Source organism: Triticum urartu, chromosome 7A (genome assembly GCF_056163025.1).
Source record: "Triticum urartu cultivar PI428250 chromosome 7A, HENAU_Tu73, whole genome shotgun sequence".
Classification (NCBI taxonomy): Eukaryota; Viridiplantae; Streptophyta; class Magnoliopsida; order Poales; family Poaceae; genus Triticum; species Triticum urartu.
In genome coordinates, this window is record NC_141879.1 from 747,901,277 (window position 1) to 747,926,797 (window position 25,521).

At 45.1% G+C, this 25,521-nt stretch overlaps 1 protein-coding gene and 1 pseudogene across 1 annotated transcript; one reads left to right on the top strand and one right to left on the bottom strand.

Moving 5' to 3' along the window:
- The window catches only part of LOC147962739 (putative disease resistance protein At1g50180), a 42,070-nt pseudogene extending 26,429 nt beyond the window's left edge, over positions 1-15,641 (bottom strand).
- A 7,894-nt stretch (positions 15,642-23,535) lies between these two features.
- LOC125522229 (uncharacterized) lies at positions 23,536-24,984 on the top strand. The gene is made up of 4 exons (XM_048687314.2): positions 23,536-23,692; positions 23,779-23,881; positions 24,243-24,456; positions 24,634-24,984. Exons 1-4 carry the CDS (start codon positions 23,579-23,581, stop codon positions 24,692-24,694), a joined length of 492 nt encoding a protein of 163 aa, XP_048543271.1. The 5' UTR covers positions 23,536-23,578; the 3' UTR covers positions 24,695-24,984.
- The last annotated feature ends 537 nt before the right edge of the window (positions 24,985-25,521 follow it).

A 25,521-nucleotide genomic window follows, 5' to 3' on the forward strand; every position in this document is an offset into this window, starting at 1 on the left:
TTCGGGCAAACATCTATTTTCTCATAATCCATAGAGAGTGCCTTCATGATTTTCTTTGTATCATACATGCTTTTCGGCAGTTCATGACCCTCAGGGAGGCTGTTAGCCCATACTCCCAGGAATGCTTCGAAGCATTTCTGGCTACAGCCGTACTCAGCCTTGACTGCAATCAGTTGCGAGATGGCATCCAACTGAGATATTTTCGCACCCGCATAAAGAGGTTTCTTCGACGAGGCCAAGACCTCCAAGAAGGCCTTTGCGGTTGCCTCCAGCTCCTCCGGTTCATTATCTGAAGGTGTCGCATTTGCCGTTTCTGCAACAATGACATCATCTAGCATGTCCCTAACCCCGTCGTCCTTATATCCATCGATGCGTTGTCGCATCACCTCCTCTCTACCACGGTCCTGCTCGGCTATGTTTATCGGCGGCATGTCAAAGTTTGGCATATATCCGTGCGTGCGAAGGTGCTCACTCATGTCCGTCTGATTTCTACGGTGACGTCTGGCACATCTCGCACAGGGGCATGGTGGGATAATTCTCATTGGACGATGGAATATCTCCTTCAAATACACATCGGTTTTCGCGATCCACTCTGATGTTACTCGATTCCGACGGATAAAACCACTATACATCCACTGATTATCTGCCATCCTCTGCTTTTTTGCAACCCACACAACATAATTAAGGATTCACTTAAATTAATCACATCAAATTTTCAGTTTCTACCGCGTTTAATCCACCTACATCTCTAATAGGTAAAGATGGGTCCTAATCCCACCCGAGGATGTGTAGATTGAGTACGTTCTCCATTCTACCCCGTTCCGAGACAAAATTTCGGCAGCACCTCCCCGCTGTTCTCCAGATACACGTCTCGGCAAATAGCCGAGAGAATGTGCTCCGGAGAACAATGGGGAGGCGCCGCCGAAATCCTGTCTCGGAACGGGGTAGAACATGGAGAACATACCCAATCTACACATCCTCGGGCTGTCCATGGAAAACGCTGCACAATCCGAAAGAGTTGCGGTGATAAATATGCAATTGAATGCATATTTATCGATGCAACCCTTTCGGACGGGAGACGCCTAGGTTACGTCAGTTGACTTGAGAATGAAATCTAGTCACATGATTCGTAGCTCACCCTCGGCTGTAGAGGAAGTAGTCGAACACCGGAGGGACAACCGGGGACCAACAGCTCCTACGACGATCACTCCACCGAGATGGAACACCACAGAACCTGCACCGTGACAATAATTAAGTACATCACAATATATTCATCATCATCATCTAACAATCATTGAATCATAAAAATCAGCATCCTATATCATCTCTTCAGCAAAAAAAAATAATTATCTATCATCAACATCATCATCTATCATCATTAACATCATCATCTATCATGTAACAATCATCATACATTTGCAACTATCATCAAAAAATCTATCATCTAACGTCATGCCCCTTGTTAAAAAATTGCTTTTCTTGCATTTCTCACATTTGTAACTATCATCAAATCATCTATCAACTAACTATGCATCCATCCATCTAGTTACATAACTATGAACAACAACAAAATTATCAAAAAAAATCTACAGAGAGGGAGGGAGGGAGCTCACCGTGGGGGAGGGCTGGCTCGGGGGGAGGGGCAGGCACGAACGACGGGCTAGAGCAGGCGGCGTAGGGGCAGGCACGGACGAAGTGGCCGCCGGGGCGGGGTCGATGGAGGTCGGGGCGGGGACGGAGGTCGGGGGGGAGGGCCGGCCGCGCGGGTTGGTGGGGGAGACGGGGGAGGCGCGGGCGATGGCGGGTTCGGGGCGGAGCGGAGCGGCCCGGGGTTGATGCGGCGCGGGGCGGCGGGCTCGGGGCCGGCGGTGGCTTGCTCAGGGCGGGCGGCGGAGGTGGTGGGCAGCGGCGCGGGTGTGGGTCGGGGAGGAAGGGGGAGATGGATGGCGAATGGGTGGTGGGGGCGAACCGCAAGGGGATAAGGTTGGCCCTATGCCGATGGCCTGGCCGTCGGCATAGGCCCGCCCCACTGCCACGTCATCGATCCATGGACATGTGCGCTGCTATGCCGACGGCTAAGCCGTCGGCATAGATACTTTGCATTTTTTATTTTTTTGGTACGGCATTTTTTTTGTTACGGCATGTGCTGCACCCCCCAACACCATTCCGGCCCAAACCACCCAAAGATACCCTCCGTGTCGGCCCGACGTGGCCGTTTCCCCCTTCGGGACACGGCGGCAGCCACGCCCGTGAGGTCTACACGGCAGGACGGGGGCCGTGGGGGAGTAGTAATGCCACCGGAGTGTCGCACCAGGCCCTCATACAAGCGGGGTGGTGTGGTGGCATGTCCGAAGAGGCGGCACGCATCTACAGGGTGTGCCCCCCCTCACGGACGGCGCCGCCGTCGGCACCTGGAGGGGGGAAACGGACGCGTCGGGTCTACACGGAGGGGATCTTGCTGTGGGTCTGGCCTGGATGTTGCTCCAGAGTGTTCCTATGGGCTGACCTAACACAACCGGGTGGGGAGGTGTTGGAAATATGCCCTAGAGGCAATAATAAATTAGTTATTATTATATTTCCTTGTTCATGATAATCGTTTATTATCCATGCTATAATTGTATTGATAGGAAACTCAGATACATGTGTGGATACATAGACAACACCATGTCCCTAGTAAGCCTCTAGTTGACTAGCTCGTTGATCAATAGATGGTTACGGTTTCCTGACCATGGACATTGGATGTCGTTGATAACGGGATCACATCATTAGGAGAATGATGTGATGGACAAGACCCAATCCTAAGCATAGCACTAGATCGTGTAGTTCGTATGCTAAAGCTTTTCTAATGTCAAGTATCATTTCCTTAGACCATGAGATTGTACAACTCCCGGATACCGTAGGAGTGCTTTGGGTGTACCAAACGTCACAACGTAACTGGGTGACTATAAAGGTGCACTACGGGTATCTCCGAAAGTGTCTGTTGGGTTGGCACGAATCGAGACTGGGATTTGTCACTCCGTGTGACGGAGAGGTATCTCTGGGCCCACTCGGTAGGACATCATCATAATGTGCACAATGTGACCAAGGAGTTGATCACGGGATGATGTGTTACGGAACGAGTAAAGAGACTTGCCGATAACGAGATTGAACAAGGTATCGGGATACCGACGATCGAATCTCGGGCAAGTATCGTACCGCTAGACAAAGGGAATTGTATACGGGATTGATTAAGTCCTTGACATCGTGGTTCATCCGATGAGATCATCGTGGAACATGTGGGAGCCAACATGGGTATCCAGATCCCGCTGTTGGTTATTGACCGGAGAACGTCTCGGTCATGTCTGCATGTCTCCCGAACCCGTAGGGTCTACACACTTAAGGTTCGATGACGCTAGGGTTATAAAGGAAGCTTGTATGTGGTTACCGAATGTTGTTCGGAGTCCCGGATGAGATCCCGGACGTCACGAGGAGTTCCGGAATGGTCCGGAGGTAAAGATTTATATATAGGAAGTCCTATTTCGGCCATCGGGACAAGTTTCGGGGTCATCGGTATTGTACCGGGACCACCGGAAGGGTCCCGGGGGCCCACCGGGTGGGGCCACCTATCCTGGAGGGTCCCATGGGCTGAAGTGGGAAGGGATCCAGCCCAAAGTGGCCTGGGGCGCCACTTCCCTTATGGCCCATGCGCCTAGGGTGAAAGGGGAACCCTAAGGAAGAGTCCCAAGGAGGGAAGGCACCTCCTAGGTGCCTTGGGGGGGAGGGAAACCTCCCCTGGCTGCCGCCCCCTAGGAGATTGGATCTCCTAGGGCTGGCGCACCCCACCCCCCCTTGGTCTCCCTATATATAGTGAGGGTAGGAGGGCCTCTTGAGACACACCTTATGCCTTTGGTGCAGCCCCTCCCTCTCTCCTAAGTCATTCTCCTCTCCCGTGGTGCTTGGCGAAGCCCTGCAGGATTGCCACGCTCCTCCACCACCACCACGCCATTGTGCTGCTTCTGGATGGAGTCTTCCTCAACCTCTCCCTCTCTCCTTGCTGGATCAAGGCATGGGAGACGTCACCGGGCTGTACGTGTGTTGAACGCGGAGGTGTCGTGCGTTCGGCACTTGATCATCGGTGATTTGGATCATGACGAGTACGACTCCATCAACCCCGTTCACTTGAACGCTTCCGCTTAGCGATCTACAAGGGTATGTAGATGCACTCTCCTTCCCCTCATTGCTGGTCTCTCCATAGATAGATCTTGGTGACACGTAGGAAAATTTTGAATTTCTGCTACGTTCCCCAACAGTGGCATCATGAGCTAGGTCTATTGCGTAGATTCTATGCACGAGTAGAACACAAAGTAGTTGTGGGCGTTGATTTTGTTCAATATGCTTGCCGTTACTAGTCTTATCTTGATTCGGCGGCATCGTGGGATGAAGCGGCCCGGACCAACCTTACACGTACTCTTACGTGAGACCGGTTCCACCGACTGACATGCACTAGTTGCATTAGGTGGCTGGCGGGTGTCTGTCTCTCCCACTTTAGTCGGATAGGATTCGATGAAAAGGGTCCTTATGAAGGGTAAATAGAAATTGGCATATCACGTTGTGGTTTTGCGTAGGTAAGAAACGTTCTTGCTAGAAACCCATAGCAGCCACGTAAAACATGCAAACAACAATTAGAGGATGTCTAACTTGTTTTTGCAGGGTATGCTATGTGATGTGATATGGCCAAAAGGATGTGATAAATGATATATGTGATGTATGAGATTGATCATGTTCTTGTAATAGATGATCATGGAGCCCCAAGATGGAGATCAAAGGAGCTATATGATATTGGCCATATCAGGTCACTATTATTTGATTGCATGTGATGTTTATCATGTTTATACATCTTATTTGCTTAGAAAAGATGATCCCTCATTAAAATTTCAAGAAGTGTTCTCCCCTAACTGTGCACCGTTGCTATAGTTCGTCGTTTCGAAGCACCACGTGATGATCGGGTGTGATAGATCCTTACGTTCACATACAACGGGTGTAAGACAGTTTTACACATGCAAAACACTTAGGGTTAACTTGACGAGCCTAGCTTGTGTATAGACATGGCCTCGGAACACAGAAGACCGAAAGGTCGAGCATGAGTCGTATAGAAGATACGATCAACATGAAGATGTTCACCGACGTTGACTAGTCCGTCTCACATGATGATCGGACACGGCCTAGTTGACTCGGATCATGTAATCACTTAGATGACTAGAGGGATGTCTATCTGAGTGGGAGTTCATAAGATGAACTTAATTATCCTGAACATAGTCAAAAGATCTTTGCAAATTATGTCGTAGCTTGCGCTTTAGTTCTACTGTTTAGATATGTTCCTAGAGAAAAATTAGTTGAAAGTTGATAGTAGCAATTATGCGGACTAGGTCCGTAAACCGAGGATTGTCCTCATTGCTTCATAGAAGGCTTATGTCCTTAATGCACCGCTCAGTGTGCTGAACCTCGAACGTTGTCTGTGGATGTTGCGAACATCTGACATACACGTTTTGATAACTACGTGATAGTTTAGTTAAACGGTTTAGAGTTGAGGCACCGAAGACGGTTTTTTGAAACGTCGCGAAACATATGAGATGTTTCGAGGGCTGAAATTGGGATTTCAGGCTCGTGCCCACGTCAAGAGGTATAAGACCTACGACGATTTTCTTAGCCTGCAAACTAAGGAGAAAAGCTCAATTGTTGAGCTTGTGCTCAGATTGTCTGAGTACAACAATCATTTGAATCGAGTGGGAGTTGATCTTCCAGATGAGATAGTGATGTTTCTCCGAAGTCATTACCACCAAGCTGCTAAAGCTTCGTGTTGAACTATAATATATCAGGGATATATATGATGATCCTTGAGATATTCGCGATGTTTGACACCGCGAAAGTAGAAATCAAGAAGGAGCATCAATTGTTGATGGTTGGTGAAACCACTACTTTCAAGAAGGGCAAGGGAAAGAAGGGATACTTCATGAAACGGCAATTCAGCTGCTGCTCTAGTGAAGAAACCCAAGGTTGAACCCAAACCCGAGACTAAGTGCTTCTGTAATAAGGGGAACAACCACTGGAGCAGAATTACCCTAGATACTTGGTAGATTAGAAGGCTGGCAAGGTCGATAGAAGTATATTGGATATACATTGTGTTGATGTGTACTTTACTAGTACTCCTAGTAGCACCAGGGCATTAGATACCGGTTCGGTTGCTAAGTGTTAGTAACTCGAACTAAAAGCTACGGAATAAACGGAGACTAGCTAAAGGTGAGATGACGATATGTGTTGGAAGTATTTCCAAGGTTGATCAAATATCGTACGCTCCCTCTACCATCGAGATTGGTGTTTGCGTTGAGCATAGACATGATTGGATTATGTCTATCGCAATACGGTTATTCATTTAAGGGGAATAATGGTTACTCTGTTTATTTGAATAATACCTTCAATGGTCTTACACCTGAAATGAATGGTTTATTGAATCTCGATCGTAGTGATACACATGTTCATGCCAAAAGATAGTAATGATAGTACCACCTACTTGTGGCACTGCCACGTAAGTCATATCGGTATAAAACACATGAAGAAGCTCCATGTTGATGGATCTTTGGGCTCACTCATTTTTGAAAAGTTTGAGACATGCGAACCATGTCTATTGGTGTATATGCATGAAGAAACTCCATGCAGATGGATCGTTTGGACTCACTTGTTTTTGAATCACTTGAGACATGCAAATCATACCACATGGGCAAGATGACTGAAAGCCTCGTTTTCAGTAAAATGGAACTAGAAAGCAACTTGTTGGAAGTAATACATTTTGATGTGTGCAGTCCAATGAGTGCTGAGGCATGTAGTGGATATCGTTATGTTCTTACTTCACAGATGATTTGAGTAGATGTTGAGTATATTTACTTGATGAATCACGAGTCTAAATTATTGAAAGGTTCAAGTAATTTCAGGGTGAAGTTGAAAGATCGTCGTGACAAGAGGATAAAATATCTATGATATGATCATAGAGATGAATATCTGAATTACGAGTTTGGCACAGAATTAAGACATTGTGGAAATTGTTTCACAACTAATACAGCCTGGAACACCATAGTGTGATGGTGTGTCCGAACATCATAACTGCACCCTATTGGATATGATGCATACCATGATGTCTCTTATCGAATTACCACGATAGTTTATGGGTTAGGCATTAAAGACAACCATATTCACTTTAAATAGGGCACCACGTAATTCTGATGAGATGACACCGTATGAACTATGGTTTAGAGAAACCTAAGTTGTCATTTCTTAAAAGTTTGGGGCTGCGACGCTTATGTGAAAAAGTTTCAGGTTGATAAGCTCGAACCCAAAGCGGATAAATGCATCTTCATAGGACACCCAAAACAGTTGGGTATACCTCCTGTCTCAGATCCGAAAGCAATAAGGGATTGTTTCTGGAATCGGGTCCTTTCTCGAGGAAAAGTTTCTCTCGAAAGAATTGAGTGGGAGGATGATGGAGACTTGATAAGGTTATTAAACCGTCTCTTCAACTAGTGTGTGGCAGGGCACAGGAAGTTGTTCCTGTGGCACCTACACCAATTGAAGTGGAAGCTTATGATAGTGATCATGAAACTTTGGATCAAGTCACTACCAAACCTCGTGGGATGACAAGGATGCGTACTACTTCAGAGTGGTACGTAATCCTGTCTTGGAAGTCATGTTTCTAGACAACAATGAACCTACGAGCTATGGAGAAGCGATGGTGGGCCTGGATTCCGATAAATGGCTCAAGGCCATAAAATCCGAGAGAGGATCCATGTATGAAAACAAAGTGTAGACTTTGGAAGAACTACTTGATGGTCGTAAGGCTGTTGAGTACAGATGGATTTTAAAAGGAAGACAGAGAATGATGGTAAGTGTCACCATTGAGAAGGCTCGACTTGTCGTTAAGGTGTTTCCCGACAAGTTCAAGGAGTTGACTACGGTGAGATTTTCTCACTCGTAGAGATGCTAAGAGTCTGTTGGAATTATATTAGCGATTACTGCATTATTTATGAAATCTTGCAGATAGGATGTCAAAAACATTGTTTCCTCGACGATTTTCTTGAGGAAAGGTTGTATGTGATACAACCGGAAGGTTTTGTCAATCCTGAAAGATGCTAATAAGTATGCAAAACTCCAGAATCGTTCTAAGGACTGGAGTAAGCATCTCAGAGTTGGAATGTATGCTTTGATGATGATCAAAGATTTTGGGTTTATACAAAGTTTATGAGAAACTTGTATTTCCGAAGAAGTGAGTGGGAGCACTATAGAATTTCTGATGAGTATATGTTGTTGACATATTGTTGATCAGAAATGACGTAGAATTTCTGGAAAGCATATAGGGTTATTTGGAAAGTGTTTTTCAATGGAAAGCCTGGATTAAGCTACTTGAACATTGAGCATCAAGATCTATAAGGGTAGATCAAAACGCTTAATGGTACTTTCAAATGAGCACATACCTTGACATGATCTTGAAGGTGTTCAAGATGGACCAGTCAAAGAAGGAGTTCTTGCCTGAGTTGTAAGGTATGAAGTTAAGACTTAAAGCTCGACCACGGCAGAAGAAAGAGGAAGGACGAAGGTCGTCCCCTATGCTTTTATCATAGGCTCTCTACAGTATGCTATGCTGTGTACCGTACCTGAAGTGTGCCTTGCCATGAGTCAGTCAAGGGGTACAAGAGTGATCCAAGAATGGATCACAGGACAGCGGTCAAAGTTATCCTTAGTAACTAGTGGACTAAGGAATTTTCTCGATTATGGAGGTGATAAAGAGTTCGACGTAAAGAGTTACGTCGATGCAAGCTTAACACCTATCCGGATAGCTCTGAGTAGAGATGCCGGATATGTATAATGGAGCAACAATTTAGAATAGCTCCAAGTAGAACAGTTATTTGGAATAGCTCCAAATAGAACGTAGTAGTTGCATCTACAAGATGACATAGAAATTTGCGAAGTACATATGGATCTGAATGTTGCAGACCCGTTGACTAAAACCTCTCTCACAAGCAACATGATCAAACCCAGAACTCATTGAGCGTTAATCACATAGTGATGTGAACTAGATTATTGACTCTAGTAAACTCTTTGGGTGTTAGTCACATGGGGATGTGACCTTGAGTGTTAATCACATATCGATGTGAACTAGATTATTGACTCTAGTGCAAGTGGGAGACTGTTGGAAATATGCCCTAGAGGCAATAATAAATTAGTTATTATTATATTTCCTTGTTCATGATAATCGTTTATTATCCATGCTATAATTGTATTGATAGGAAACTCAGATACATGTGTGGATACATAGACAACACCATGTCCCTAGTAAGCCTCTAGTTGACTAGCTCGTTGATCAATAGATGGTTACGGTTTCCTGACCATGGACATTGGATGTCATTGATAACGGGATCACATCATTAGGAGAATGATGTGATGGACAAGACCCAATCCTAAGCATAGCACTAGATCGTGTAGTTCGTATGCTAAAGCTTTTCTAATGTCAAGTATCATTTCTTTAGACCATGAGATTGTACAACTCCCGGATACCGTAGGAGTGCTTTGGGTGTACCAAACGTCACAACGTAACTGGGTGACTATAAAGGTGCACTACGGGTATCTACGAAAGTGTCTGTTGGGTTGGCACGAATCGAGACTGGGATTTGTCACTCCGTGTGACGGAGAGGTATCTCTGGGCCCACTCGGTAGGACATCATCATAATGTGCACAATGTGACCAAGGAGTTGATCACGGGATGATGTGTTACGGAACGAGTAAAGAGACTTGCCGATAACGAGATTGAACAAGGTATCGGGATACCGACGATCGAATCTCGGGCAAGTATCGTACCGCTAGACAAAGGGAATTGTATACGGGATTGATTAAGTCCTTGACATCGTGGTTCATCCGATGAGATCATCGTGGAACATGTGGGAGCCAACATGGGTATCCAGATCCCGCTGTTGGTTATTGACAGGAGAACGTCTCGGTCATGTCTGCATGTCTCCCGAACCCGTAGGGTCTACACACTTAAGGTTCGATGACGCTAGGGTTATAAAGGAAGCTTGTATGTGGTTACCGAATGTTGTTCGGAGTCCCGGATGAGATCCCGGACGTCATGAGGAGTTCCGGAATGGTCCGGAGGTAAAGATTTATATATAGGAAGTCCTATTTCGGCCATCGGGACAAGTTTCGGGGTCATCGGTATTGTACCGGGACCACCGGAAGGGTCCCGGGGGCCCACCGGGTGGGGCCACCTATCCCGGAGGGTCCCATGGGCTGAAGTGGGAAGGGATCCAGCCCAAAGTGGGCTGGGGCGCCACTTCCCTTATGGCCCATGCGCCTAGGGTGAAAGGGGAACCCTAAGGAAGAGTCCCAAGGAGGGAAGGCACCTCCTAGGTGCCTTGGGGGGGAGACGCGTCCCGCCTCTTCGGACATGCCACCACACCACCCCGCATGTATGAGGGCCTGGTGCGATGCTCCGGTGGCATTGCTACCCCAGTGCCCCCGTCCCGCCTAATCCTGTAGCGTTTGACCACGGGATCTAGCCCTTTGACTTTGCACGGACGGGCTTTGACCAGTGGACCTCCCCACCCGGTTGTGTTAGGTCAGCCCATAGGAACACTTTGGAGCAACATCCGGGCCAGATGTTGCCGTGGGCCTATGGGCTGACCTTACACAACCGGGTGGATACGTCTACTGCTCAAAGCCCGTCAATGCAAAGTCAAAGGGGTAGATCCCGTGGTCACACGCTACAGGGTTAGGCGGGACGGGGGCCCTAGGGGGGTAGCAATGCCACCGAAGCGTCGCACCGGGACCTCATACAAGTCGTGTGCCGAGTGCCTACGCCTTCCACCATGCTTATATAACCGTAGGAGGGCCACCACAACACCTGGCGACATTGCTACCCCCCAGGTACCCCGTCCCATCTAACCCTGACACAGACGACCGCCGGGTCTATCCCTTTGACTTTCGCTGGACGTAGTTTGACCGGTGGACCTTTTCACCTTGTTGTCATAGCCCAGCCATAGCTACACCCCCAACACAGTCTCGGCACAACCCACCCCAAGATTCCCTCTGCGTCGGCCCGACGTGGCCGTTTCCCCCCTCCGGGGCACGGCGGCATCGACGCCCGTGAGGGGGGAGGGGGCACACCCCGGAGCCGCGTGCCTGCGCCTGCCACCACGTTTCCACAACCGTAGGAGGGCCCACCGCAACACCTGGCGGCATTGCTACCCCCCACAGGTACCCGGCCCGTCCCGTCTAACCTCTCCGTGACACGACGGAAGAAGGCCCGTGTGGGGGGCAATCGATATATGTTTTCTGTACATTTAACTTAATGAAATTAGTATTGGAAAAAAATAAAAAATAATAAGAGAAAATACAAAAAATATAAAAACATTATTAGAAATCTATGACGTGGGGTAGGGCGGGGATCAATGACGTGGCAAAAACCATGGGCCAGGCCTATGCCGACGGCCTAGCCGTCGGCATAGAAATGCCACCCCACGGGACCGGCGAACGACGCAGATCGATGACGTCGGCGTAGCTATACCGACGGCTAGGCCGTCGGCGTAGTTATGCCGACGGCCACCGTTAGCCCGTCGGCATAGCCTGACGCCGTCAAACTGCCGTCGCCGCCCGGGTAGACGGGCCCACGCGATATGCCGACGGCCTTCTCTATGCCGACGGCCCCCGTCGGTATATTCGGAGAAACGCCGACGGCTTATCTATGCCGATGGGGGCCGTCGGCATAGATGGTTATACGCCGACGGCCTTCCTACGCCGACGGCTTTTATTGGGCCGTCGGGGTATGCCCATATATGCCGACGGGGGCCGTCGGCATAGATATGGCCGTCGGCAAAACAAGTTTTTCTGGTAGTGTGCCCGGGCAGTGGTGATGAAGAAGGTATCCCCCATGGACCATGCGTCGTCCTAGTATCTTATATTCCGATCAGCTCCTGTCGTCAACCTGTCCGCAAAAGACTGTAGCAAACTTCCTCATGCTTGGACAGATGCATTAGTATCTTATATTCCGATCAGCTCCTGTCGTCAACCTGTCTGCAAAGACTGTAGCAAATTTCCTCATGCTTAGACAAATGCATTAGTATCCAGGCTCATGTTCTTCTCTGAAGGCAGCTATAGGGAGGATACTCAAATAATTGGAAATTCGGAAAATAAAACTAATGGAATGAATCCAAGATCCACCTTCAAAAGAAGCAACACAACTACTGGAAATTCGTGCTAAAGGGAAAATTCTGCTTTTGTACGAACAATTGAATTGAATGACCAACGAACATACCCATACTCAAATAGAAGTGATGGATTCAGAAATTCCTTGCACATTCATTGGATCGATGCCGGTCCCAACTCGACTTGGATCCACGTAGGTATACGTTCTCATCAGGACTTAGGAAGTTGGGATCAGATCAAATAGATCAGTTTCGTCTACTACATCCAGCGCAAGAATTTCTAGATTCTCTTCCTGTAGAACTTCATCTCAGATAAGATCAGTTGATTGACCATGGAAGTGGGGACTGGCGACCATGGCCGTCGTCGTCGACGAGGCGTACCTGACTTCGATGGCGGCGGACCTGGAGCTGAGGTCCATGAGGCGCTGGCGGCGTCGAACATGGCGACCCCATCTCCCGAGCAGGCAGCCATGGCCGAGGCCGAGGGTCCCGTCTTGTCGGCCATGGGTGCCATGGAGGTCATGGCACAAGAGCTCCACGTCCGATCAGTGGCGATGGGTGATGGCGGCGGCATGCGAGAGGGGTGAATGGCGGCGGCGGCATGCGAGCGGATTGGCGGCGGCAGCGCCGACGTGACCTAGATCGATGGGTGCTACGGGCGAGGGGGCTCTTCGCCTGGTTTTCTTTCGTTTCGTGCGAGGGGTAGCCTCTTCGTGGGCGTGGGGAGGGGGTGAGAGATGACGAAAAAAACCCAGCGAAAATGGGAAATAAAATAAACCGATGAAGACTACCAACTGCTCCATTAGGAGTAGAGATACTCCCTCCGTTCCATAATGTAGTGTCTATGGGTTTTTTGAAAAGTCAAACCTTACAAATTTTGACCAAGTTTGTGGAGAAAAATATTTACATCTAGAGTGCGAAACATATATCACTAGATTCATCATAAGATGTAGTTTCATATTATATATTTTTGCTATTGTAGATATAAATATTTTTCTCTAAAAACTTGGTCAAAGTTTGCAAAGTTTGACTTCATAAAAAATCTATAGGCACTATATTATGGAATCGGAGGGAGTATTACACAACCATAAACATCCGTAAAATTTAAAAGTATGTTTATTTCTTAATATAATCTTTTTGTTTCCATCGTTCAATAAAAATGAGACAAATATTGTGAAATTTGATATATCAAATTACACCAATTCGAAGTTCTGTTTCTGAGTATTAATAGTAGTATATTATTTTGTGTTTTAGGTAAACCTACAAAATATTTCAGATAAACTCCCACAGTTCAATAATGTGAGATCTTTATTAATCAACCGATGCAATCTCAAAATGATCGCAACTATTCAAACACTGGATCGCTTTCTGCAAAGCGTGCCGAGCTTAGAAAAGCTTACTTTGCAGAACTGTGAGGTACTTGAACTATGTTTGCATTTAATACAATGCTTCATCACTTAATTGCCCCCATACCTAACATCCTCTTATATGATTTTATACCATCTAGAGTTCACAGATCGCTCCAAGAGGAGGACAGCAAGGGCCAACTGGCGCAATGTTGCTCTCGAAAGCCAGAATTTTATGTCTTTCAAGTGTGATAATTTGGAAGTGATTGAAATCAAGCATTGCAAAGATGACAATATCGATGAGTTGTTTGAGCTCCTTATGGGCCTTTGGCAGAACCTAGGCAAGACCAACATCAAACTCACCAAAGTTCAAAGAACTTGCCACGTTCATTTTAGCTACAAGTTGTGAACTTAAGGTTTCCATTACAATTTTCCGTCATGTGTACTAGTACATTTTAATAGGTAGGTTGAAGAAGCATCAACATTCTGCTTAGGACATGTTACCTAATATTAAAAGATTATTGTAATTGATCGTAGAAGAAAATATCTACTCTAGTTAAGATCTCTTCTGGTGTTGGGCTGCCACTTATTGTGAGAAGGGTTTTCTTGCACTTATCATTGCTACCTAGCCACAGAACTATTTGATTTTGGCTTTCTGCTCTTTTGTCACATATATATGGTTCCTTGATCAGATTAAAAATACGATGGTCCTTAGATATAATAGCTTAGCCAATATGAACCTGAACACTAGCATTATGAGTTGCTCTTGAGTGACTTCGGAGGCGTCGCCACTGCCACCAAAAAAAGATCCACCTCCGTCATGCCATTCACCATGTCGCCACTAGAAGAGGTTGTCTGATGGCAAGCAGCAGCGGCGGTGTCTCTCCCCACATCTTCTTCTGCCCTGGCGGTCTTCTTCCATCTTCATCCACACGTATACCTGTATTCCAATCTGGTCTATGTCAGGGATGTCCTGGCTCAATGGAAGTTACGCCAGGTGGGTCCTACTAGCTGGTTAGCCGCCACCGGGCGGGCCTCACAAAGATCAGCACCATATGGGCCCATAGATCGACGTTGTCCTCGCACCAGATGCATCAGGTGCAATGTTATATTGCAGATTTCGATATTATAGATGACTATATTATATTCTACAATTTTGGTCAAATATACATAAATTTGACTTGCACAAATATCGATACACCTTATATTCTAGAATGGAGGAAGTATTTTTCTATCAACTTTTTACGCGTTTCTTCTATCAAGATTCCACAGCAAGGCGCGAGGCATCATCTAGTTCATCTTAGCAATTGACTCATCTCTTTCCCCCATTATTTATTTCATAATATCCTTTAGTAAATCAATGCCCTTGAACGTTTGAGATACAGTGACCCTATAAGCTGCCTCAAAGTGTTGTTTGACACTAGATGAAGTGCATACTATTCTAGTGAGTGCTTTTTTCCGGCCCCACCCATGGCCACTATGGAGACAACACTAAGAGTTATGTTCTCTTTTTGTCAACTAACTTGCCAACTATTTCTTTGTAATCATCCCAGAAACCAACAAGGTTAATATCTTTTCAAACTTTTGATGCATAGTACCATAATCTTGTGGATGCTCATCGTCAGTTTCTACCTTGGTAACCTTTTCAAGATCACTAGTATCCAAATTAATTTCAAATGGTTTGCACTATAAAATATCTCATTTTTCTTCCTTTTTACACGTTGTATTTCAGCACCAATTGTGTGAAGGGTGATCAGGTCACTTGGCAAGCAAGCATACCTTACATGGCACCCATGAAGCCCTTCTTGAGCATGTTTCTCTTCTCCATGTAGTCAGCCGCTTCAATGGCATTGTCGGCCTCATATGTCGCATCCCTGATCTGGCTAACCCAGGTAGCCACAAACTCATCTCCCGATCTCCATTTGGCGTCTGCGGATTTAAGGTAGCTCTTTAGTCACTTCAGCTCATCCTTCAAGAATCCCACTTCAAGGTTGATGCCGCAAAGGAATGTGGTCTCCTGGACTGCAAGGATGCTCACGTTGCCAAGCACGGCGCCAACGAGCGACTCGGCCATTAACTTCTCCTGGCTCTCCGCTCCATAGATGGAATGCTTCTTTTTTTTGGCGGGAAAAGATATATGGAATGCTTGACAAGGGATGAGTGGGTGCGCGTGTTGGCCAAATCTTCTTCCGTACAATCCTCGCGAACTTATGTTTCGATCCCAAGAATGTGTCTTTCTTGGTTATGTTTTGATCCCAACAATCCTCGCAATCTTTTTTTTGTACAGAACTCCTCGGATGTTATTTGGCCACCAAGCTTTGCAAGCATCCATTACATTTATTCATAATCATTCACACAAAGTTTCAGATTTTTTTCGAAATGTTTTGCTATTTTTTGTGCGTGTGTGGGTGCACCGAACTGGGGTTGAGCCACTACTTCGCCCCAAGTTTTTTTCCCTTTGGTGTAACATCCTGGCAAGATATTAAGATGCATGCATGGATTGCGTGACTTGCTTGAGATGGGGTTCAAGAATCATTACTTCCATATATGAGCTTGGTCGTCTTGAAGTTTGATTAATTTGATTCAGATTGGAAAAGAAACTGAAATTCGCAGTACAGGCCTTTCCAGAGTTATTAAATGTTATTGTACCTTTTTAGGGAATATCATAATTTAATTAGAGGTAATAACACCAATGGTGCTTAAACTTGCCATGGATGTTCACTTTGGTGCCTGAACTTGAAAAATACACCGAATTGATTCTAAAACTTGGCAATATGATTCAGATACAGTTCAAATCATATATAGATACGTATGCATTTGTTGACTAGACATGCCAGTGTGACGGGGGCCCCATCTGCAGTGCTGGGACAGGCTAACTTGCAAGTGTACATCTGAATGACCATCGGGTCCCATCTGTCAGTGCACATAATAATAAATAAACAAAATAACCAGCGGCTAGGTGTTGAGATTTGAACTTGAATCCTCGCGCAGTCAAAGGCTACGCTAACCACTTCACTCAGCGTATGACGTGTTCACAATATGCATCGCTAGGCTTTATCAACCAGCATGAGCTCGTGGACTTAAATGGGCTGCTCTCATGCCCATTTTCCATGTGTTATTTTTTCTTTATTAGAAATTACATCAATATTTAACTAGTATATAAAGTGTTCATGCTTTTAGGACATGTATTTCTAGTTTTCAAACGTGTTCATGTATTTTAATAAAGTTTATGCATTTGTCAAAAGATATATTTTCAAATAAAAATAAATTTAAAAATATTGATGGAAAAAAATTAATGTCCTAGTGTGCCACCAGGATCGTAGATCCTCAAATGAACACTTTTAAATTATACCTACATTTTTATAATTAAAATGCACGTAAATATTTTTGAAAATTATATTAACATTTTTCTAGAAGTAAACTATTTTCGCCTGCATATTATTTATAGGACAAGAACATTCGAAATTTATTGTTAGTACTATTAAAGTAATTTAAATATTTTTTACAAATTGCAAAAAAATAAGAAAACTCATATGTGGAAGGGCCACGTAACAAATCCTAACATTCTAAAGAAGGACCACGTGAATATTATTGGAAAATATATAGATTGTTAAAATTAGTTTAACATTTTTAAATATTAAAATTATTGTATTAAAAATGCAAATGCTTTAAAAATATATTCAAAGATTATAATAATTCTTAAGTAATATTTCTTTGGTGAATATTTAAAACTAACATTTATTTATTATTTTTATTGTTGTTTACATGTTTTTTATAATTTTAAAAAAAGGAAAAACAACTAACATGAGAAAAATGGGCCTGGGCCTCTGCATGTAGCTAGTGCCACTGAAACTGCACGGGTGTATTAGTGCTGATAAAGTATTGATGCAACAACAATTTTCTTGGACTTGTCTAAGAAAACAATTTTCCTGGACAACATGGTTAGCATAAGTCTTGTCTTGCTCGAGGTCTCCAGCTCGAGTCGCGCACCTTTTTTTTTGGTGTGCGCTGTCAGGTGGGATCAGATGGTCATATAGACGTACACATTGCAATTTGCAAGTCTGTCTTTTCCCACATATTAGGTGAACCCTCTGTCATGTCTATTCAGCGACACATATGTATCTATACGTGATACGAACTGTATTTGAATCATACTGCCAAGTTTTAGAATCAGTTCGATGTATTTTTCATGTTTAGCCATCAAAGTGAACATCTATAGCAAGTTTAAGCACCGTTGGTGTTATTACCTCATTTAATTACTGCTACTATATCTTTGGAAGTTTGGATGGAGACGGGCCTGGGCCTCTGCATGTAGCTAGTGCCACTGAAACTGCACGGACGGGCCTGGACTTCTCCTGCGGCTACGTCCTACTACGGGGGCTGCTCGATCTCTCCCATCCTCCCTAGATCCGATCAGATACGATCCGATCAATGGGGTGCATCCCCTCGCGCGCGGCGTCTCGGTCCGCCGCACCAACATCCACGCCGGCGCCCGCGTCCGCGTCCAAGCCCAGCCCATGGACCGGTCTACCGCCGGAGCTGCTCCTAGAGGTCTCCGGCCGCCTGCAGCACGCCACCGACTTCGTCCGCTTCCACGCCGTCTGCAGGCCCTGGCGCGACGCGGCCGCGCTGCTCTCCCGCCCCACCTGCCTGCCGTGGGTTCTCACGTCGTGCGACGACCAGATGCTACACTCCATCGTCGATTTCCATCACCCCATCAAGGCGCCGCACGACCATGACCCGCACGACGACGGCGACATCGCCCTCACGGAGCCACCAGGGCGCCAACCAACAGCAGAAACTGGGTGGCCAGCCCGGATGGCATGGCTACCTGGCTCTTTGTTGCGAGTCCCCAGCCGAGACTCATCGATATTCTTACCGGGGCCGTGAAGCCCTTACCTCCCTTACCAGACGATGAAAGCATGTTCATGGGGAATTTGCGCGGCGTCGTCTACCCAGATGGTACTGTTTTTCTCTACAACTTTATTAACAGCTTCCCCTCACACTCCTTTACGGCGGCTATGCTGTGCCCGGGCAGTGCGACATGGACGGTCATGACAAAGAGGCTGAAATTGTTTGCACAACCCTATGCCATGTATCATGATAGCAAGGTCCTAGTGTTCAATGGAGATTCTATGTGGTGCTTCATGATGACGAAGGACTTCGAAGGCAACACCAGTGATGTTAACGGCGACGATCTCGAGTCGAGGTGGGTTCTAGGCGAGGATATAAGTTATCTTCATGAAAGCAGCTACATCTTGGAGTCACACGGTGAGTTGTTGTTGGCATCTGTCATGGTGAAACGGTCTTTGAGTGGTTACGGTTGCAGCAATCCGGCGCGCATGCTGCGGGTGACATTGCGCATGATGCGGAAAGAACCAGCCAGTGGCAAGATACAATGGGTGGACATAGATGGTCGGAACCTAGGAGACCACGCCTTGTTCCTTGGATCCCCCGCTAGCCTCGTGATGAAGCTGGACGGAGGCGGCGGGTGTGCCTACTTCGTCTTTTGGGGTGGCGTGTTTAGGTACAGCTTTGTTGATGGCGAAGCCAAGGCCGTGAAGTGGTTGCGTCCTGATTGTCGTGCTGATGAGGCATGTGTGTGGCTTCGCCCCAGCCTATCATTTACTCCCATCAAGGAAATTAAAGAAAGGCTTGAGGCTCGGAACAACATGAAAAGGGAATAATTTCGTAAGTCTGATTTAGTTTGTTTTGAATGTTGCTTTAGTTCACAACCATATATTTGTAAACAATTCTTAGTTTTGCTTGAAGGACTGGAAAGCTTATTCTTTATGGAGTGTAAATCAATAATTGCACATTTGAGAACAATTACATAACCATTCCATAACTTTGTAATTTACTCGCAAACATGTGCATATAATGCCGCTTTATTTAATACAATAATAAACTACATCTCCACCAGAATAAGCCTGATTTATAACTCCTCTTCCAAATTCATTTTATAACTCCTCTTCCAAATTCATTTTTGTTTAGTTGTGGACCACAATTTCAATTAAGGCATTCAGAGCTTTATTAATTTTAGAAAACAGTTACATTGTTCTTTTATCAACGACGGTAATAAAAAGCTAAGGTACTAGCATCCCACATACAATCAATACGATTTGTAAAACTCTGCGTAGCCAGCGTATGCACTACACAATTAGCTTCCCTTGGTCTTCGAATGCGATCTTTGCAACTCCATACGAAAGTAATATGCTGGCGTACAAAATAGCCGTTGAGGATGTTCATGAGTGACCTCTAGCGAGCAATGTATCAATGGATAGCAAGTTGTTAGACTGAAGGATGAACTTGTTGAACCCATAAATTTGCACTAGACTTGGTCCCTCTGGGAGGATGTAAGCTTCTTCCATGAATGTGTCTGTAGCTACCTTGGATGATGCTGCCATAAACTTCCGTCAGCTGTCGCGCATGACAGCAACCATGCTTCCCTTTCCCTGGTCATCATTGTATGCAACATCGGCGCTAATTTTCAGATCCCTTCCGGCGCACAGGACCATTCCACACGCCCCTTTGCTCCTCAGACTTTCTAGGCTCTCCGGTAATTGGTTGGCAGAACTCCTATCCACAATGCACTGCAGTTAGCCGGTTGTATGCCCTCACCGTATGATCCGTATCCACAAGACCATTCCACACGCCCCTTTGCTCCTCATATTCAACAAGCAAGCGAGCGAGTCCTTGGATGATCAAAAGCACTTTTTTTAGAACACTAGTTACGAGCAGACCTGTCCAAACGGGCATGGCACGACAAGGCATGTCGAGGCCCGTACATAAGCGGGCCGGCACCCGTGCTTTGCCTCGCGCCCTCGGCACGACATATGAGCTAAACGGGCCGGTTCGTGTGCTTTTCCGCCTTTTGGGCTGTTTGGGCCATCCAGGGCTCAAATTCTAAAAAAAAAGAGATGGACCTTAGATTCTGTAAAGAAAAATGGACCGTGCCGGGACGGCACGCCGGCGTCGCCCTAGCAAGGCCATATGCATGCCACGGGCCAGGCATGGCCAATTTTGCAGTGTGCCAGGCCAGCACCAATACAGGCCGAGCTGCTGTGCTGGCTCGCGAAGAACAGGCCCGTTCGCCTGCTATATGATGGTTACACTGTCTCCTTTACTTCCTTCTTCTGTCCCTCTTATCGCTCTTACACAATCCGAAGCAATGACCGTTGGGCCTCGCTGGATATCTTGTAACAAACACAAGCCCTCTCGACACGCAACGGCCTCAAACACAGGACGGATCCAGCACTCCGTCGATGACCAGAACTGACGCATCAAGAAACTTTCTTTCATCATCGCAGAGTATAGTTGCTGCTGCGCTCTTAGTTTCATCACTAGATATAGCACCGTCTATTGCGAAAGTGTGGCTCTCATCCCGAGCTCATGTGAGCTTGCTTCAACAGTAAAAAAAAAAAGAAAAATCTAAACATTTGTCAATGTTCGACAAAGAATTCGGATCTTTTTTAATTTCTTCTATTGTTTTGATTTTACTGCTCACATATGCTCAGGATCAGAACAGCCTTTTTTTTTGAGTAAAAGATCAGAACAGCCGCGTCCCGTCTGTTGGTCTTTTTTTACTTCTTTTTTTGTTTTTGTTTTTTTTTGAGAAAACGACTCAATCAAGTTTCCCTCTGAACACAATCCAAACTGGCCTTTGGGTCTCTCCTAACCGGCGAACCCTATTTGACGCTCGCGTGCGTCCATCTGCTCCGCTTCCGCTGAAGCGCACGAGCAAGCAGTGCAAACGGGCCGGCCCATTTCGTGCATTGAAGCAGGGCCAGGCAAACGGTTTTGGGAATCTTCTAGAGGGTTCCCTGGACCGTTTTTTTCATGTTTTTTCTTTTACTGGTTTTCTGTTTTTCTTGTTTTCTTCTATTTCTGTTTTCTATTTATTTTATTTTTTCTTTCCTTTTCTTTTATGTTTTTTCGTTTTTATTTTCATTCTATGTTTTAAGAAATGTTCGAAATTCCAATTTTTGTTCATCATTTCAAAACTTGTCCACAATAGTAAAAAAAGGTTTTTATAAAAAAATCACAATTGTTCAGCGTATATTACAAAAATGTACAATGTATATATAAAAATTGTTCAACATATATCACAAAAATGTTCAATTTCTATTTCAATATTGTTCAGCTTATATCACAAAAGTGTTCAATGCGTAGTTAAAAAATATTCAGTGTATATTTACAAAAAATATTTTATGTATATTTAACAAAATATTCAGCGTATATCACAAAAATATTCAATGTGTATTTCAAAATTGTTCAGCATGTATCCAAAAATGTTCTTTGTCTATTTAAAAATTGAACGTTGTATATTTACAAAAATGTTCAATGGTTGATTTTTTTTTAATTTTTTCTGGATCTGTCACGGCATTGAGTTTAAATAAAATTGCGCGATCAACTAACTAGAAATGCTTAGTAGCTCAACTGGTGAAGAACGGTTACTCGTGGTTGCCAGGTTTCCAGTTTGATTCCTCGGTATGGCATTTTTTGTTCTTTTATATTTAAGTAGCCTCTCGCTACAACGCATCGAATGGGCCGGCCCGTTCAGTTCGCGCCTGCGCGAAAGCTCGTCCTTTTGACGCTAACGAGCGTCAGCTAGGGACTCCCCTCCTAACCACGAGAGCTCCTATGTGACGCTCTCTGCGTCAAGCAGTCGAGCGATCGCATAGGGGCTCGAGAGACTGGGCCGGCCCATCTCTCTCGCGAACAGTAGCTCACGCTGGAATTAAAAAAAGCTGCGTTGCCAGGAATCAAACACAAGACCTACTGCTTACGAGCAACGATTCGAACCAGTTCGGATACCTAGCTTTCTTGGTCACAGAACATTGCAAAACCTTAAGAAAACTCATGTCTCTCGCGAACAGTAGCTCACGCTGGAATAAAAAAAGATGCGTTGCCATGAATCGAACACTAGACCTGCTGCTTCATTCGAACCAGTTGAGCTAGCTAACGCCGATCCGAACATTTTTCAAAAATTCAAACACAAAACATTTTTTTTCAAAAACAAAACGTGAATGTTTTATCAAACGTGAACATTATTTTTTTCATAAATTTTGAGAAAACTCAAACATTTTTTGACATACAAACAAATTTTGGAGACGTGAACATATTTTTTAGAATGGAAACATTTTTTAAAGTAGCCAAAAAACTGAACATGAACAATTTTTCAAATTTCAAAACAAAATTTGGAAACACAAACAACTTTTGCAGGCGAACATTTTCTGAAATTCCAGATTTTTTTTGAAGAAACGGACATTTTTAAAATTTTGCAAACAATTTTCGAAACTCCGAACAAAACTTGTAAATAAGAAAAAAAAAAGTGGAACTTGCGAAAAAATTTTGTAACAGGAACATTTTTCAAACTCCCAAACAAATTTATGGAATCTACGAACATTTTTCAATCTGTGAACAAAAATTTGAAAACATGAACATTTTATAAATTTGGGAACAAATTTGGAAAGCTGGAACACCTTTTGAAATTCCTATACATTTTTTGAATGCAATTTTTTTTTAAAACATGGATAATTTTGAGAAATAGGAATATTTATTGAAACTCACGAACAAAAAATGAAATCCGAATATTTTTCTTAAGTTTGCTAACATATTTTGCAAAGTTGTGAAATTTTGAAAAAAAATAGAAAGAAAAGAAACAGAAAATAAAAAACAATAGAAAGCCGAAAAGAACCAGAAAAAACGATACAAAAAAACCCGGTTCAGGGAACCTTCTAGAAGGTTCCCAAAACCGGTTGGACGCACTATGTATAAGTGGGCCGGCCCATGTCGGTCGCTCGCGGCACTCCTCTGTGCGATCCCTCGACAATTCGCCGCAGAGAGCGGCGAATAGGAGTTTCCCCTAACCACTGTAACCTGGCGTCTCCATGGGCTTCGTAGTCTCGTGACCGACTCAATCAAGTTGGGCCTGTTAGCCCACCAAAGCCCACGAACACCCAAGCAATTCTTGCTCCATATCGTCTCCTTCCCCTCTTCCTCCCCCTCATGGCGCCTCCCGCCGCCGGCGACACCCCACCTCCTCCTCCTCTGGCCGCAGAGAGCAGCGCCAGCACCGAGGAGGAGTCGCAGTGGCTGGCGGCCCTCTCCGAGCCCGAGCTCGTCAGTGACGCCGCCCTTCTCGTCGCTCTTAATCTCTCGCCCTTAGTACGACAGGTTTTAATGGTGCCGTGGTGGTGGTGGTGCAGGATTTGCTCATCAGCCTCAAGCTGCTGGCCGTGAAGCGGGCCGAGACGGCCGGCCGCCCCCACCTCGCCGACGCGTTCGATCTGCGCACCCTGCGGGCCCTCGGTACTGCCTGCTTCTATCGCCCCGCCGCACCTCCCTCTCCTCCCCTCCCCGCAACAGCAACAAAAATCAGAGAAAAAATTGTGCTGATTGTGTGCTGGTAGAAGGCGCAATTTTTGTTGGCTGGTTGCCATGTCGTCATAGGGCATTCAGCCGTTTCTGTTATTCACAATACTCTGAATTTTGTGTGCCAAAGAGACAGATGTTGAGCACAACTATGAATTCAGTGCATACGACATCTTTTTTCCTGATTCAGAGTTGCAGTATATAATGCTCTTCACACAATGCAGCTTAATCAAATGTTTGTGCAATCAATCTCTTTGCTGAGCAACAACATGCTCATGCTTGTGCTCTGCTTTCCCAGGTGTTGTTTTGCTGGAAGATTTCAAGCACCGGCTAAGAGAAGAAACCTCCCTTGATGCAACCGTTCTTGATAGACTTGCGCTATCAAGGGATCCTGTTACGGATGTTGGTGTCGGTTGTAGCAGCAGTGATTCCGAGGTGTTCAGGCGGCGCAGCAAAGATCAGCCAATAAAGCCAAGCGGTGTCAAGAGGAAACGAAAGCAGACGCATGATGGGTAAGTAATTTGAGTATCTGATCAGTTTGGCTGAAGAAGTTTGGTTAAATTTAGCTCATACATATTGATTATACCCAGTTACATCTTGTGCTGAAACTTGCTCTATGTTTTTCGAAATTTGCTTCTCTCTTCGAAGCTCCTTACGATGCAGTTATGGTGTGTTTGTGTATGATGCAGGCGTCATGGAGAGGCTGTCAAAAAGAACAAGAAAAGAAGAAAAACGAGCAGGAGGAGATAGCGGCGATCATAAATCGACTGCGACGATTTTCCTAGAGTTAGCGATGTAGTGCAAGCACCACCGGATGTCGTTGAGCAAGATGATCAGAGGCTTGGTGCTGCTGCTCTTGTAATTTTGCTCTACCTGTTGTAGTCTACCTTTCCATCTTTTCTTCGTCTGGAGCAACAAGAGGCGAAGAACTCGACTGGCAGATATATAGACGCCCCTTATGTTGGCCAAAGTTTAATTTTTGATGAATGGATGTAACCAAGCTCACTAATGAAAGGAGTTATAATTGTCATCCTGCATCATGTGCAAGCCTCCTTATTTGCACCAAGTACACCTTAATTTTTGGCTGTTCTGGGTGTCAGTTGCTCACTTTGATTTTTGGGATAATTCCTGGGAGCTCATAGATGAGCTGATGATTTGTCCAAAGTATAACAGTTTTGGCTGACAATTCTATACTTGTAAAGGTACTGGCCTTTATACAACCAAGCTCTCTAGTGAAAGAAATCACTATTGTTAACCTGCATCATGTGCAATCCGTCTTCTTTGCACCAAATTCATTGCTCATCTAATTTTCAGGCATTCATTCCTGGAACTCATAGCTAGCAACATGTTGTTGTTTGATATGGATGTCCCAAGTTCCCAACGCACAACAGTTGTGGCTGACAATGTGTATGTACAGTTACCAAGTGCAGTTTACTGAATAGTATGAAGTTAATTGTTGTGCCTTCAGTTCGAGACTGCAACTCATGGCATGATGAATTTTCTACTATCAGGTAGGGCAAATCAAGCCCATCAATTAGGCAGAAAGAGAGTTTAAATAAAAGGCAATTAATGAATCA